Source organism: Stigmatopora argus, chromosome 12 (assembly GCF_051989625.1).
Source record: "Stigmatopora argus isolate UIUO_Sarg chromosome 12, RoL_Sarg_1.0, whole genome shotgun sequence".
Lineage (NCBI taxonomy): Eukaryota > Metazoa > Chordata > Actinopteri > Syngnathiformes > Syngnathidae > Stigmatopora > Stigmatopora argus.
Window position 1 is genome coordinate 14,911,001 of NC_135398.1, and position 16,698 is coordinate 14,927,698.

General features: G+C 39.8%; 1 protein-coding gene across 3 annotated transcripts in view; it reads right to left on the reverse strand.

The window, feature by feature from the left end:
• Positions 1-12,415: 12,415 nt before the first annotated feature.
• The window catches only part of cdh24b (cadherin 24, type 2b), a 156,533-nt gene continuing 152,250 nt past the window's right edge, over positions 12,416-16,698 (reverse strand). Inside the window, exon 14 of one of the 3 annotated variants that reach the window (XM_077614898.1) lies at positions 12,416-13,743. In XM_077614898.1, the coding sequence (XP_077471024.1) occupies positions 12,763-13,743 (981 nt within the window). In that variant the 3' untranslated portion in view covers positions 12,416-12,762. Of the gene's footprint in view, positions 13,804-15,845; positions 16,620-16,698 lie in introns of those variants that run through there. The other 2 variants (XM_077614897.1, XM_077614899.1) reach the window with 2 other exon arrangements.

Consider the following 16,698-nt stretch of genomic DNA (forward strand, 5'->3'; position numbering starts at 1 on the left):
AGGAGGATGGATCTTGTGTACAGTTAAAAAGGATTTTTGGTGAGTAAAATATGGCTATATTCCTAAATAATATTTCAATTGTGGGCCAGGTTCTGATATCTGAAAAGCTCCAGTGTTTGTATTTAAGCTCCAGTGTTTGTATTTAATCACTAAATGCTGCTAGGAAGTGGATTTTACCCCATTTTAGTACAATTTTGGCCGTTTCGCGTATGGACGTTCATCGCTGTCTTTTTCCCGGGGAAATGATACTCCGGGCCCGGTTCTGATGTCTAAAAAGCTCCAGTATTTGTATTTAATCAATAAATCCTGTTTTTGGCTGGATTTTACCCCATTTTCGGGCAATGTTTGCTGGTACGCCATTGACGTTCATCGCGGTCTTTTCCCGGGAAAATCACCCCCCGGCCCGGTTGTAATGTCTGAAAAGCTCCAGTATTTGTATTTAATCATTAAATGCTGCTACGAAGTGGATTTTACCCGTTGAAAGTGCTATGAGAAAATGCACGGACTGCCACTGTCATATATACTGCATATTTTCTTGCTGTGGTTGTCTCTTGCACAATGCATTATCATTTCAGACCTAATTACAAATACATTTTGATGAAATGCAATATTCTTTCAGATTAAGATCTAATATGCTTGTCTGTAGCTGCCTCTTGTTTCTGACTTGAGGCGAGCATAATCATTATTAAATGGCGGCCCGGCTAACATAATAATTTTCTAAACATTCTTGTAGAAATAATCCCCCTTCATATGTGATTATTTCAACAGATCTTTTTAACCAGCCGTTGAGTCACATCCCATGAAATCATCATTTGCAATAAATGATGTAGAATGAGGATTACACTCTTGGATAGAAGTCTTTGCATCAGAATTCCATCTGCACGTGTCAGTTACTAAAGTTTAAAAACAGTGCAAATTAAATAGCTTCACTTTGTGTGAACTCAGCTTTTTATTACTAATTTCACATTTGATGACTCGCGGCCCGGTAGCACGAGCGGTTAGCAGTCGACCTCACAGCTCTGGGGTCCTGTGTTCAAGTCCAGATCGTTCCACCTGTGTAGAGTTTGCATGTTCTCCCCGGGGTTACGTAGGTTTCCTCTGGGTACTCCAGTTTCCTCCCACATTCCAGAAACATGCATGGTAGGCTGATTGGACACTCTAAATTGCCCCTAGTGTGAGTGTGCATGGTTGTTCGTCTCCTTGTGCCCTGCGATCGGCTGGCCACCGATTCAGGGTGCCCCCCGCCTCTGGCCTGGAGACAGCTGGAATTAGCTCCAGCACCCCCTGCGACCCTAATGAGGATAAAGCGGTTCAGAAAATGAGATAATATTTCCTGACTCACAGCAAATATATTTTTCCTTCATCCTGCAGGCGACATACAAACAGTTAGTCACACACAAGCATAATTAGTGGGCAAGACCTGTGAGGGTAAATTTGTATGTACCCCACAGCTCTCACTGTTGCTCCCTCTCTATCTAACCATACCAAAAACACATGCACACTCAAAGCCAGGAGCACTTGAAAATCAAATTTAAGCACCAGAACTCTGATTATCCAGTAATTTGGGAGACAGCAGAAGAAGCACACAGTGAGCCTGATTCATGTCTTTGAAATAGTTGCTTTTTTATTCAAATTTACAAAAAGAACAAGCTCAGTTGAAATAAATACACTTTGTACATGCTATTTTAGAACTCTATTAAAGTTGCACAGAAACCACAACACAAAGTGGGGGTGCAAAACCAGTTGACTTTTTATTTCAAATTAAATGGCTCTCTGTGGCATATATTTTAAAACATTCATATAGCATCCAGAAATCCTTACTGCTGTGTGTTTAAATCACTGTCGTGAATGATGTAGGGAGCTCCAGCTTGTACGTCATTTTCTGCAATTTCAAGTTAATAACACATTTGATGGAATCAATTAGTCTTGATTATGAATTTTATTAATTAGTTCTGTTAAGTGGTTTTATTTGCTTAGTGCTGCATAATTTCAGTGACTTATTGCTTTGATTCAATCAGACGGTATAACAGCTTGGTTTTGAATTAGGCAAATAAGCGGAAATAAAGGATCTGGAGTCAATTGTGCATGTGGAACCATGTGTAGTGTGATTAATATGTAAAATACAAATAGGCCTATTAGATATTTATTGTTGCACTTCAATTGAGCTGATTGCCTTTGGAATTGTGCCTTAAAAATTTCTTTGGGCATCTATGTTGAAATAGTTAAAAGCCAAATATACACAAAAGCTTAATCATCAAGGAATGATTAAAATTTGTAAAATGATATAGCGATTAGATTTTACTATATTCTGGCAAAATCAGGGGTTAAAAGATAAGAACTCAAACGCAAATCATTATTCATGGCCAATTTATTTGGTTCCCAAATGATTGAATTGACTGTATTTGTCAATTTTAACCAGTTGTAGTCCAATGAGGTTCTGCACCCCCAGTATTTTCCATGTAGCATCCAGTTTAAATTTGTTTGATTCCAAGGCTCAGAAAAACCGTAGACAGGTCTACACAGTATATAAGGTTGAATTCATCTTGTAGTCTGACAGGTGTAAGCAGATTGGACTATATGTTGGACCAAAGAATTAGACTAAGTTCAACAGGGATGCTATACAACAAGGCTGTGAGGATTCTTGTTTTCTATGGCACAAGGAATCATATTCATTCACAGATTCATTTTATTGGATTTGGAATGTTTCACAAATCTCCCAATTTACAAGTACATACAGATTCGAAAACATACAAAAATATTTAATGATCATGAATGTTTTTTTGTCTCCTTGTGCCCTGCGATTGGCTAGCCACCAATTCAGGGTGTCCCCCGCCTCTAGCCCAAATTCAGCTAAGATAGGCTCCAGTATCCCTCGTGACCCTAGTGAGGCTAAAGCGGTTCAGAAAATGAGATGAAATGAGACTCCTTGGCATGGCCTCTCTGCGTTGAACGATGAGATGGAGACACTTTGGAGTTCTATTTAATGTTGTTTTGAATTCATCATTTGAAGTTGTTTAGATGTGTGTTTATGTGCATATATTCGTGTGCGTTGTCTGTTGCTAACATTAGCTACCTCCTTACACTTATGCACTTGGACGAATAATAAATGTTTTTGCATGTTAGTTATTTATTTTAATAAAAAAAATTCTTATCATTTTCTTTCATTTTTGTGTTTCTCACATCTTTCATATAAAATTGGGACACTGAGCATTTTTAAACCATTTACTTGGTAGTTTTTTTTTAAGACCATGGAACGAATTAGATAATTTACATATAAAGTCCTGCTCTATTGGCGAAAAATCCAAGTCACAAAAAAAGTTTTGAAACCAATTATTTGTGAAAGTAGATGTACCACTGTAGGACAAATAGTAACCAATAAAGAAAATTAAATGTGCCATGAAGCCTTTGACAGTGTGGGTGGCTTTGTATTTGGTGACATATCCTTGCACCCCAAAATCATGAGATTTGCTTGAAAGGCGCCCTTATCACAAGGGGTTGGGGGATACTTCACTGACTTCTATAAATTGGACTTCGCTGAGCCAGAACCCATAGTCATTTTCTTTGTAAGATAGACCTAACAAGCGCAAAAACAGTTCTAACCATATTTCGCCGTTGGGAGTTTACTCTGGCAGTTTTTTGTTTAGTTTTTTTTTTTTTTTTACAAAAATTTTGATCGTTTTATCAAAATATGGTAAATATGTGTTAGATAGGAATTTGGAACAACACAAATACTGCCAGAATCAGGAGTAGTGGAGCACCCACTAAGTACTGTTGTTGTAATCTGAATATTTTCCTCAAATTTGCGACAAATAACGAGTGGCCAATGAGTTAGGCTTTATTTTGAGCTAAATTGCAGAAAAAAACATACCAGTGTTAGATGGATAACATGCAGGCTAGCTGCCCTAGTCAATGGCATGGGAACCAAAAGGCTTTGGCCGGATTCATTATTCCAGCTGGCGTCACAGAAAGTACAACATAAAAAAAATCCTCATTTAAATTTCATATATTCTATTAGATTTTTAATCGCCAGCTTTGCTTGTAGAGTTGAGGGTCGTGAATGTAAGATATTTGCCATTCAGTAGATCCTATGTCGGGGTGGGCAAACCAGTCCTCAAGGGCCACTGTGGTTCCAAGTTTTTGTTCCAACTGATAAAGCACAGTTTAACCAATGATGTTTCTGTGAAAACCAGAAGCAACTGACTGCAATCCAATGATTGCACTTGCAGGACATCCGATTTGTGGAAAGGTGTCCTCATGATGGGTTGGAACGAAAAACCGCACCCACTGGGACTGTGTCTCCTTTTCTCTGACTCACATGGGCTGTGCACCTTGTCGTGCCTCAGCCTCCAGTTTGAATGTGTATAGTACAATCTCATGTTTTCTGGACCAACTTCCAATTTTGTTTTCCATGATAAAACCAATACAAACTTGTCTATACAACGTTTCTATTGATGATACGTGCTGTCTCCTCTACTCTTTTTACGTCATTGTTTGTGTCAGGCCCCGTGCTAGACGGGTGGGTGCACGCGCCTGTCACCCAATTACTGGTCCAGCACCAGATGGTTCAAGCAGCACCAGGTGTTACTCCTCACTATTACTGACCTACTTAAGCCACACAGAGCTTGACCACATCGCTGGATCGCCGCTATCATTTTACTGTCCATGCATTCTCGTATTACTTCTTGTTTTCCCTGCCTGATCTCTGACTTCTTGTTTTTGTCCTAGGACCACATCTACGCCTCTTGCACCTTTACCATGTATTTTCCTACGGACATCACAGTTCAACGACCTGCCTATGCTCCTTCCCTTGTGCTTTCGCTCTGTCGGGGAACATTGCAGTAAAGAGAAATCGCCACGATCTCAGCTGTCCTTGTGCTTGATTCGGGGCCCTCCGCCCACGACCGTACCAGTTTGATAAGAAAGCTAATGGTGACATTACACATTTTTTTATATAATTCCAATAATTATGGATCGGTGTGAGTCTTGATTGTTTATTTTTTAATCCTCCTTGACAGGATCTATCATTTAATTGGTGTGGAAAAATCCCCAAAAGTTGGCCTCTCAAGGTCTTTACTTTTCTGTGGACTGGACTTTCCAATAGGACATGGGTCGGGAACATATGTTTGTGAGCTATATCATCTTTTGATGAGCGCATCTGTTTTTCTCGCTGACTGGCTGGCTCGCCTAACATGAATGAGCTGTGACAAACTGCTCGTGCACACATTGATGTTGGGCACTTCAAACACAATATGTCGTAATAATATGCCTACATTCGACATCCATTGGTGGGTGCAATAGTGTTTGCCTTGCGAGAGTCAAAGCTGTTTGTCAAGAAAGTTTGTTAACCTGTGCTCAGTCTATAGCTGGGCTGGCTCCCCCGAATTCAGTGCTTAGCGAATTGTAGTATTTAAAAATGTGCAGGCATTAATGTGATTAATTAAATCACAACAGTGATCCTTCCGGTACCCCAAGTAACACACATGAGAATATGTATGATCAGTTCAACCTTTATCAGGCATACCATTTGTTGGCAGTCAAATTCATGTGAGAGGCCATACCAGCCATACCAGTGTTGCTACATAACAAAACCCAGTCCTTTCTAGGAGTTGTGTACTAAATGATGAATACAGTAATACCTTGAGATACGAGCTTAATGCATTCCGGGATTGAGCTCGTATGTCAATTTACTCGTATCTCAAATCATTTTCCCATAGAAATTAACTAACTACAAATTAACCTGTTCCCACACCACACCAAAAACAGGATATTACAATGATAAAAAAATATTTGTATTTGTTCTAATTCACCATCTACTCACAAAGTAACAAATACCTATCTAGACGTTTTGATCTTCCATACTAAATTGTGACATTATTCAGTACAAACAGACTTGCTTTAAAGCAGGGGTCTCAAACTTGCGGCCCGCGGGCCAACTGCGGCCCTCGGGACGATAATTTGCGGCCCCCGTCTTAATATGAAAGATTAATGTTCGTGCGGCCCGCAAAATTGATATGAATGACACTTGTGTTCGGAGCAATGTTCCCTCTAAGCTGCACGCGTGCGCAATTGCGCACTACTCTCGTCTTCTCTGCGCAGTAGCAATCATATGGCGCGCAGTAAAAAAAAAAATCGATTTTTTTTAATTTTTTTTTTTTTTTTTTACCCCTTTCCCCATGATGGCGCCGTTTAAGTGGCAGCCAGTGGCAGTAGCTCTGTCCACTCATGTTTTTCGTGTTTTACAGCATGTTTTACATGAAAAATTAGAGGGAACATTGACATGCACCTGCTTGTGGCAGGTGTGATACTGGTGTGCCCATAGCGAGCAATGATGATGTCGTGACCGGATGATTCGCCTAAAGACGTTTCGCCGACGGACGTTTGACAGACGGACAGGTCGTACTAGTATTTGTTAGTTTAATGATTAAATACAAATACTAGTATTTGTATTTAATCATTAAACGCTGTTTTCAGCTGGATTTGACCGAATTTGAGAGCATTTTGAGCCGTTTGGCGAATGGACGTCTATAGACGTTTTTTTGCCTCCATCGCTATATCATCCAGTATTTGTATTTAATCATTAAATGCTGTTTTAGGATGGATTTGACCCGATTCCTGTCATTTTACGGCTCGGTTCTGCTACATCTGCCTGCCCAAGAGTGCTTATTCCCGGACTGCCATGCCCGCCCAAGAGTGCTTATTCCCGGGCTGCCATTGATGGTAGACGAACATTGATTTTTACTATAATTTGGACAACACCGGCGGCGGGCCGGATTCAAAATCCTAACGGGCCGTGTTTGGCCCGCGGGCCGAGGTTGAAAAACTTGTACACACACGATCCGGCGGGGCGAGCGTTCGAATCCCGTTTCGGCGAAACCTCCGTTCGGCCGAATGAACGTTCGGTGGAACGTCCATTCGGCGACCTGCCCGTCTGTCAAACGTCCGTCGGCGAAACGTCTTTAGGCGAATCATCAGAGTACCGATGATGTCGCTCACACTGGTACTCAGTGCGCTCAGGGAGGTTGTCTTTCTGCTCAGACCAACAAAAAATTAGAGGGAACTTTGGTTGGAATGTTTTATCAGTGCTTTTCTTGAGGAAATCCTGATGCGGCCCAGTCTCACCCAGACTCGGCCTCTAGCGGCCCCCAGGTAAATTGAGTTCGAGACCCCTGCTTTAAAGGGTTTCGCTGGTGTCTGTTTCAGATGCTTGCTTTGCTTTCAAGTCCATGTAGATTCCGCTGTCTTTTTTGCAGATTATCGACTCGGTCACGCTATCTCTAGTAAAAAAGGCAACCTGTTCCTCGTGGATATCTTTACACAAGAGAGATGCGGTGAGAAAGACAGAGCGATGATGTTCTCAGAAGCAGCCTCTCGCATACTTGGCCACCTGGATGCTGCATCGGGAACAATCTGGTATGCTCGTATCTCAAGGCAAAAATTTGCTCGGAATTTTCTCGTATCTCAAATTTCTTGCATGTTGAGACACTTGTATGTCAAAGTATTACTGTATATTGTTTTCAGACCACATATACATTATATTTTTTCATTTATTTCCTTCTCATCTAGTGTGCATACAGACAGTTCTAACAGTGATTGATTTGGACGTGTACATTAAATTATACTTCTAATGATGATAAACAAAACCCATTAAGCAGTCTCTTTCAATAATAATACCCAGCACTATTTACATTTAAATTGTTTTTACATAGTCAAATATTTATTTGTCTTTAATCCACATCTTGTGAAGACAACAATTATTTTGAACACAATTCATCATCTATTACATAGCATGAAAGTGCATTCTAGCCCAAGGATTTTCATCCTGACCTTTTACAGCAAAACAAAGAGTCAAAATAACGTTGCTTTAACTGCACGGATCATTATTTGGGCAGGATGATGATTAAAGTAAAACTATTTTGAGGGGTTTCAAATTTATCAAAACCATGCATTCATTCCCATTGAGGCATCAAAAGAGAATATAGTTCTTCTATTAAACATTTTATGACATCAGTAATGAAATCATTATCAATCAGTACAGTAGATGTTTGTGTGTATTTTTTAAATTTTCATAACTGATTGGGGTACAATCAAAGCCTTAGTGCGTAAATTTCCATTTGTGCCGAAGTATGTATGTAGTATATTTGTAAACATAACAAGACTCAATTACTAAAGAAGCGTGGAAACGAGAGGGATTGGTGAGGGAAATCACATACAAAACTACTTAAATTTTAACAATCTGTTTTCCATGAGGGCTGAAAGGAGTTTCAATGTGTGTATGATTCAGTTATCATTTAGAATAAAACAACAAGCTAAAAAGTACTCCAGTGGAAAAAAAGCTTTTTTTGTAACCCCTTTACTTACAGCAGTAATATTCCCTGACCATCTCTATCCCTGTGAGGCTGACATGCTAACCATTCGGCCGCCGGGCCGTCTATATATTATTGGTTGGTTAGAGCATCGGCCTCACAGTTCTGGGTTTGATCCCAGGATGGTCCTCTCTGTGCTTGTGTGGCTTTTCTCCAGGTACTCCAGCTTCCTCCCACATCCCAATAACATATATATATATATATATATATATATATATATATATATATATATATATATATATATATATACACACCTATATATATACATATACACCTATATATACATATATATATATATATATATATATATATATATATATATATATGTACGCGATTTTCTCGCATATAAGCCGCACGCTTAAAATTACTGCAATAGTTGTCACATTCAAACAAGAAATAAAAATAAAACAAATAAAAGCGGAATTATTTAGTTCATAATCACAAATGTACAGTCACGCAGCTAAACCTTGAAAATCTTACATCCAGCAAGTGTGTCTGTAGCGGTCTACTTAAAACAAGTCTGCAATAATAGTATGAGATGCACATTATGCAGGTGTCAGGGCTGATATCTTAACGATTGACCACAAGACCTTCGATCAGCCTTAACAACTATTGTTGCTGTGCTGTGCTGACATGGTAAACGCTACAAACACATCTATCAAGGCTGCTCGCATCCTGACAGTCAGAGCACCTTTAACTACGGGACGATGGCGACGCCCTGAGCAAGCAGTGACAGGCACAAGTGAGGTTTTTTTTACATTTTTCTTGAATTTCATTCATAGACGTCAAAATATATGTTGTTTAGCGTTTTATCGGTTTCTCTTTTCTCCATTTTGAAATAAATGACCTTATCGGCTGCATTGTCTTGCATTAGGGCGTTTCGTCTTCGTCACCTTGCAGTTTTGTGCATGTCAAGTCTAATTTATGCACATATAAGCCGTAACCTGGATTCAGTCATCATTTTTTCAGCGACAAATACGGCTTAAATGCCACAAAATACAATATATATATTTTCATCCTTAGTGTAATACATAGACCGGTGAATGAAATCAACACTTAATTTAACAGTGAATCGATGTACCCTAATATTTTCATCACAGCACAAATGTTAACTTACACACATTGTTGTGGAGATGTTACGCCAGACCAGAGGAGCTGACGAGAGTGGTTTCTGCAGACGATGAAGAGGAGGTGGCGTGAGAAACAGGGTGTAGGGTTAGCTCAAGATTCTGTTTGAAGTTTACAAAACCATCCTTTCTAAACTGTTCACTTGCTACACGGGCGGCTTCCGTCCCCCTTTGTTTTCGGAACAGTTGGTATACTCCGTTAGTCGACTGCAGTGTCACCAAATTTTGAGAAGGGGTTACGAACACATCTTTATCCCACTTCTGACAGTAATATGTGGTTGTTGATTTTTTCAGTGGGTCCTAGATGATTACGACAGCACATCGATGACTTTTGAATCAAAACTCATTTGTTCTCAGGTTGCGCCCATGATTTCAGTTCTTTTTTTAAAAGATTTCATTTATTTCGGAAAAACAAAACAAAATGACCTTACACAATCTTTAAATGAGCCTATCACTTGAAGTAACTTTCACTCCCAGAATCCTAGAAAGTCTCTTATATGTAGGTGTTTTTTCTATGACAAGCTTCTTAGCTTATGGGCATGCAAGAAAACATCCATCTATCAATTGCTTAACACCCCTCGTCTTGTCAAGGTTGCTGTGTGCTGGAGCCTGTTGCACACAGAGAAAACAAATGCAAGCCTTCCCCATAAATGACACCAACTAGGTGCATTCACACGGGACTTTTAATTTTTTTAGCAACAGGCATACAAGTTGACAGCTGGATTGACTTGGCTTGAATGCAGCAAAAGGAAACAGTGAATTTTGGGAAGGTAGCAACAAAAATCAAAAGTACAATGTGAATGCTCTAGGTAGCAGCATATAGATTTCAAATCTAGCGCTCTATATTTTTTTAGCATTTTAATTTTCTGTACTGCTTATCTTCACAAGAGTCATGATGGGGCATTGAAGCCTATCGCAACCAACCAATCATTGAAGAAATATTGTGGTTAGAAGAGGGACTTCTTAGCAGAGGCCCACATTTGACTCTTTGTCAAGTTAATTACAAATCTAACTTTTGGCAGGTTCGCACGCTTTCATTGTTTTATTCAAACCCGTAAGTAAGTGATCACTCGTGACCTCGTATACATTTCAAGATGAGCAGATAAATGCTTTTATGTTATAGTTATTTAAAATCACCGCGCGCCACTCTAAATCCTGAGCGACTAACAACCATCAAAAACGATCAACCACATGACTAGAAGCACCAAAAAATGATCAACTACGGTCAAATTGTGGAACTCGAGTGGTAGCTTGAAGGACAAAATCATATTAAGTTACATTTTAAATGGGAAAATTAAAGCATTTTTAAAACAGGAGATACAATTTTAACCAGCAAAAGTGCCGTTTTCATCACGAGGGAGCTACGAGGTCAAATAATAATAAAATACTGGATGAATGATAACAAAATAAACAATGCGGGCGGAATTTCACTAATGCTGCAGCAGAGGTGACGGCAAATATTAGAACTACAGTACAAAGTGTTACTCTCACTTCCAAATATCGGTCAAGTATGAGGATTTTTTTCTTTTGTTGTCGTACTGTAGTACTGTCCTACTGTACTCATACTGTAGTCATTGACAAACACAGTGGACAGAAGTTGTAATTGTTTTGACCACCTAATATAGGTAGGAATGTTTCCATAGCCTCTTTACACAATTCTATACACTTGAAGTCATGTGTAACACCGCTCCCCGGCCTACTGACTGTTTGATCGCTAGTGGGATAATTTTATTAAGAATTCGAATTTGAAACAATAAAAGCAATTTGTCAAAAAATGAATTGATTTTTACAATAATTTAGAGAGTTTAAGAGAAGTGGTTTATGTATTTATACAATTACATCCACATCACATGGCACCAGATCTGCATAGCTGTGCGCCTGCACTGCACAAGATCAGTGGTCTATACTGAATGAAACATCGACCCCCAAATTCGTCGGCATTGCAACAGTGACTCAGCAAGAACACACATTTGCCGAGAAGCCGATAATGGTGCCGACCGGTCTACAAAATTCCAAAATCTACAAAGTGGGCTGTGCTGGTATGAAATTACACTTGTGGCATGTTTCATGAGGGAACAGGATACAAAAGCCCAAAATAAAAATGCTGTTAGAAAGACTGAAAACAAAAAAACTACCATCGATATGATGATATCAACCATTAAGCAACAGATATTTAATATTTACTGCTAGTAGCAATAGAAATTGAATATTCATTTGAACTAGGACACCAATATGTAGTAACAGAGAGAATGTATAACTTTACTTTGCATTCAATTCTAATATGTGTTCCTCTTTCAGCCATGCCAATGACTAGCACATTGAAATCAAGCTTGCATCCAAGTGGAGTTGGGATAGTCTGTACTTCTTGTTTTATTAAGTATAGTACTAATTTTGTGATCAGGACCACACTATACAAGATTTTCCTTGGAACAGAACTCACCGAGACCATGACATTTGCGGGTCAAGAAACACCACCAAGACAGACTGAGACAAGACAAAGACTATTAAAATAAATTTAAAAAAGGAGACCAAGATACCTCAAAATGTTATCTTGAGAATAACAATACTAGAGAGTGCTAATTTTCTTAACACAAAACATATAACAAATCTTCCTAATTGCTTTTGGGTGCTGGAATTGATTCATGATGTTTCAATTCAAATAGGAAAGTTGATTTTAGATGCAAAGGATTTGATTTACAAGCGTTGTCTAGCTAAACTTGAAAGTCAAAGAAACTGTCTTAGTTGTCTTCTATCATCTTCATTTATCTGAATTAACATTTTTCTTGACCTCAGTCTTGTCTTTGTTCGGCATATATACAGATAGAAATATACTGTGCGGACAAAAGACAATCACAAGCTTATTCTTATTTACTTACCTTCTAAAAACATATTTTAAATGACAAACAGTTTTTCCTGCTGTCACATGTGCACTGCAGATTCAATCATATATTGTTTATTTGGGTTGTTTTTCTGTGTACCAAGTTTTAACAACCAGTTGAAAGTTCCAGCAAAAGCATGCTCCTGCATTGTCTCAGTATTTGTGTTCAAGCGCTTTAACACTTATTGCTTTAAATTACATCAATCATTCCCTCCCCCCTTCCCTTGCTTTCTTCACCCTCCCTAGTCTCATTTTTCATTGTCTCTTTTTATTACGTTGCCTCTTCATCTTTCTCCCCTTGAACTTGTCTTCGCATTACTTTAGTTCTGGTATTCTTTTTATCACTTTCTTTCCTCAACTTCACTTTCTCCCCTTTACCTCCATTTTCCTTCTTTTATCCTTCTTCAATCTTTACTTTCGTTTCAAGCCCTTTTTCCTTTCTTCCCCTCACTCTTTTATTTGAAAACCCTTTGTCGTCTTTGTCAGTGTCTTCAATTTTTTCATTCTCTTCTTTTTCTTTCTCTCGGTCCCGAAATAGTTGAGCTAACTTATGGAACTGGGGCCCCCACTCTTCCAATCCCGCACCCCAGTCCTCGTTATCTACTTCCTTCTCACCTTCACTCTCAAGTGAGCTTAGGGATCCAGCCTGGGAACCATTACCCTCCAGGCCATAGATCTGCACTGAGTCATATGGTGGTTGTGTGGGGTCAAATGTGACCTGGGCAAGACGTAGACGTAGAAATTCGCCCACCCTCAGAGCCAAAGGAGTACCTGCAGCTCCTGGGGCTGCTCTTGCTGCCTCAATACCTGGAACCCAACCAGGACCAATGCCTACCACTCCCCCATAAGCTCCTCTGGGATGACCTTGGAAAGGCAATAACTGGGGTGTCATATCCATTCTTGCCAATACATAGCCACCCAAAGCCACTCGATCACACCAATCACCAATCAAACCAGGTGATTCTGGGTAAACAGATGGACGTGCAGTCAAAGATATCCCACTGCCTTCTCTGTCTGGCCTTGCCACAGTAAAGCTGCTCCCCATCTGTAGTCCTCCTCTTTCCAGATTGCCACGGTACTCCTTCTGCCCACGCCCGTCCACTTGCAACAGCGTGGCGTAATTTCGACCATTTGTAGCCTTCTGTTGCACATCGGCGGAAATAGTCCCACTTTCATTTCCACTTCCAACGGCTCCTCCGCTGCAGTCTGAATCAGCAACTTTTGGAGATGAGCCACCGCGTGAGCCTTTACGTCCTGCCATTGGGAGGGTGGCTGAATCGCAGACCCAACCCCCTACTCCATGACCTTGACCAATGATAGAGCCGGATCGCGTCAGGACAAGGTTATGCTCCCTTGGTAGCGTCTCCGACTGCACCTGTAAGGGATGAAGGTGAGCACGAATGGTTTCATTTTCGGATTGGGGTAGGGTAAAATACTTTCAGGTGGAGTCACAAATTAACCAGGCAAGGTGGATGATTTAGGAAGGATTATACATATGGAGAAACAAGAGTAAAAGCAATTTCAAATGAGAGGAAGGGAAGAGGTAGGAATTGAAACATACAGAAAAGAAAGGCGAGTGAGAAAAGGCATAGATTTAGATTTATTATACTTACTGTAATTTACACTACACAGTGAAAGTGAGATGGCAAAGGCTAAGATATAAATGAAGTAAATAGAAATGATGTGATGTTGCCTAATAAAAATTACAAAATATGATGGGAAAAAACACACAATTTCTTCACTTATCATCACATCTCAACTTTGTCTTCAAACTAAATATGATATGGACAGAGCTGAGAACAGAACAATGAGGTTAAATCCCAACCTAACTGTTACAAATTGCTCCTCTTGTTTGTGTATTTTATCCAAAATTAATTGTTAAAACAATATAATCTATTAATACATTTCAAATTCATGAGTTATTTACTCAAATTCTCTGGATCTAGTAAGAAGATGACAAATATACATTGATTCATTTTCTGTACTGCCTATCCTCACAAGGGTCACTGGGGTGCGGTAGCCTATCCAAGCTGACTTCGGGCACCGGGGGGCCGACACCCTGAATTCGGTAGCAAATTGCAGGGCACAAGGAGACGGACAACCATTCATGTTCACACTTATATCTAGCAGCAATTTAGAGTGTTCAACCAACCTACACTGCATTTTTTCGGGATATGGGAGGAAACTGGAGTACCTGGAGAAAACCGACACAAACCTGGTGAGAACATGCAAACACCACATAGGAAGGTCCGGACCTAGGATTGAACCATTGATCTCAGAACTGTGAGGCCGTCACCCAAGGCTCCCGCGCACAAAAAGAAATATGTTTTTATATTTTTTGTTTGAAAAATCGGGAGGGGGGTGGGGGGGAGAAATTTTGAACCTGAGTAGCAATGACTTCAACCAACAATTTCCGTGACCGGACAATTTGCCAAAATACGTTTCTTTCGCCGACGGACGTTTGGCTGGCAGACAGTTCGCCGAACGGACGTTTCGCCGAAACGGGATTCTCGCCCCGCCCCCGGATCGTGTGTGTACATGTTTTTCAACCTCGGCCCGCGCGCCGTATACGGCCCGTTACAGATAACATTCATTTAGGAATAACAAGGGCATGTACTGCCCCCCGCTGGACATATTTCTAAATACAAGTACGTTCTACAATGTGCTGCCAATTTTTTATATTTTTTATTTTATCCTTGCATATGTAATTTATCAAAGCTGGGGATTGATGTCTGACACTGAGAAAAAACAACACTAGAAGACTTATGTGAAATTCTAAGTGCCTTGGACAGACTAGAGGGCTTAGAGAACAATACCTGAAAACGCCATGGAACACACTTACTTCTAGTTTAATTTTAAATAATTTCCCATTATTTTAGGAAATACATATTCAAAATGATTTGCTGAGAACCTTAATTCAAAGATTAATCTCAACGTTTTCTATGCTGGTGTAAGTTTTCTGGAGTAAGATTTCTGGATTTACAAATTCATTACAGTCGTATTTACTGTTACTACTACTTTATTTTCTCTATTTCTTCTGTCACGTACTGTTCTGCGTGATCTCCAAATGGCTACTACTTTAAACGCAAGGATAAAATAAAAAATATAAAAAATTGGCAGCACATTGTAGTACATACTTGTATTTAGAAATATGTCCAGCGGGGGGCAGTACATGCCCTTGTATTCCTAAATGAACGTTATCTGTAACGGGCCGTATATGGCCCGCGGGCCGAGGTTGAAAAACATGTACACACGATCCGGGGGCGGGGCGAACGCACGAATCCTGTTTCGGCGAAACGTCCGTTCGGCGAACTGTCTGTCGGCCAAAGGTCCGTCGGCGAAACGTCTTTTGGCGAATCGTCCGAGTACCAACAATTTCATGTAATTGAAGGTCGGACATTCTAAACCATCAGGATGAATCTTGAATTATTCTCAGAACCAGATTTTTTTTTCCCAGCAAAATTCATAGGATATCTAGTGTACATAAATCTCATAATATCAATTCTGAATTAGGTTGAGGGGTGAACTATATATAAATTTGGAAAATTTTACAAAATGATCTTTAATTAAAAATATTAATATTCTATTAATCTATGATTTTACACATTACAAATGAATCGATAAAGATCCATAGTGGTCTGTCACGATGAAAAAGAAGAACCCTACAATGTCATACAAAGACTTTCAATACAATAACTGGAACATACCAACATATCTGTTGACAAAATTATCATACTTTAAAAAATGTACTATCACGGGCTTAGCATTGGAGAATAACGAAGAGGAAGCCATTTCTGTCTAAGTTTTCTTTTTCTGTTTGGTATTAGTTTAACCATAATCTGTTTCTTTTTGTCTTTTCTTTTCGAGTTTTGAGGCTTTCATCCATTCAATAATTTTCTGAACCATCTATTCTCACAAGGCTTGTGGGGTGTGCTGGAACCTATACCAGCTAACTATGGGGAGCAGGTGGGGGACACCCTGAATCAGTGGCCGGCCAATCGCAGAGCACAAGGAGATAGACAACCACTCACACTTTGAGGCAATTTAGTGTTAAACCAGCCTACCATGCATGCTTTTGGGATGTGGGAGGAAACCGGAGCACTCTGAGAAAACCTGTGAGCCCGGTGAGAACACGCAAACTCACACAGTGAGGACCCACCTAGGATCGAACCCTCGACCCCAGAACTGTGACACACTAACCACTCGACCAGCGGGCTGCCCTAGTTTCGATGTATTTCAGGTCAATTCATGCTGGAAATTAAAAAATTACAGACAGTTCAGAAACTTTTGTCCTTGCGGTGGAAAAACATATTTTAAAAAGAAAGGTTTA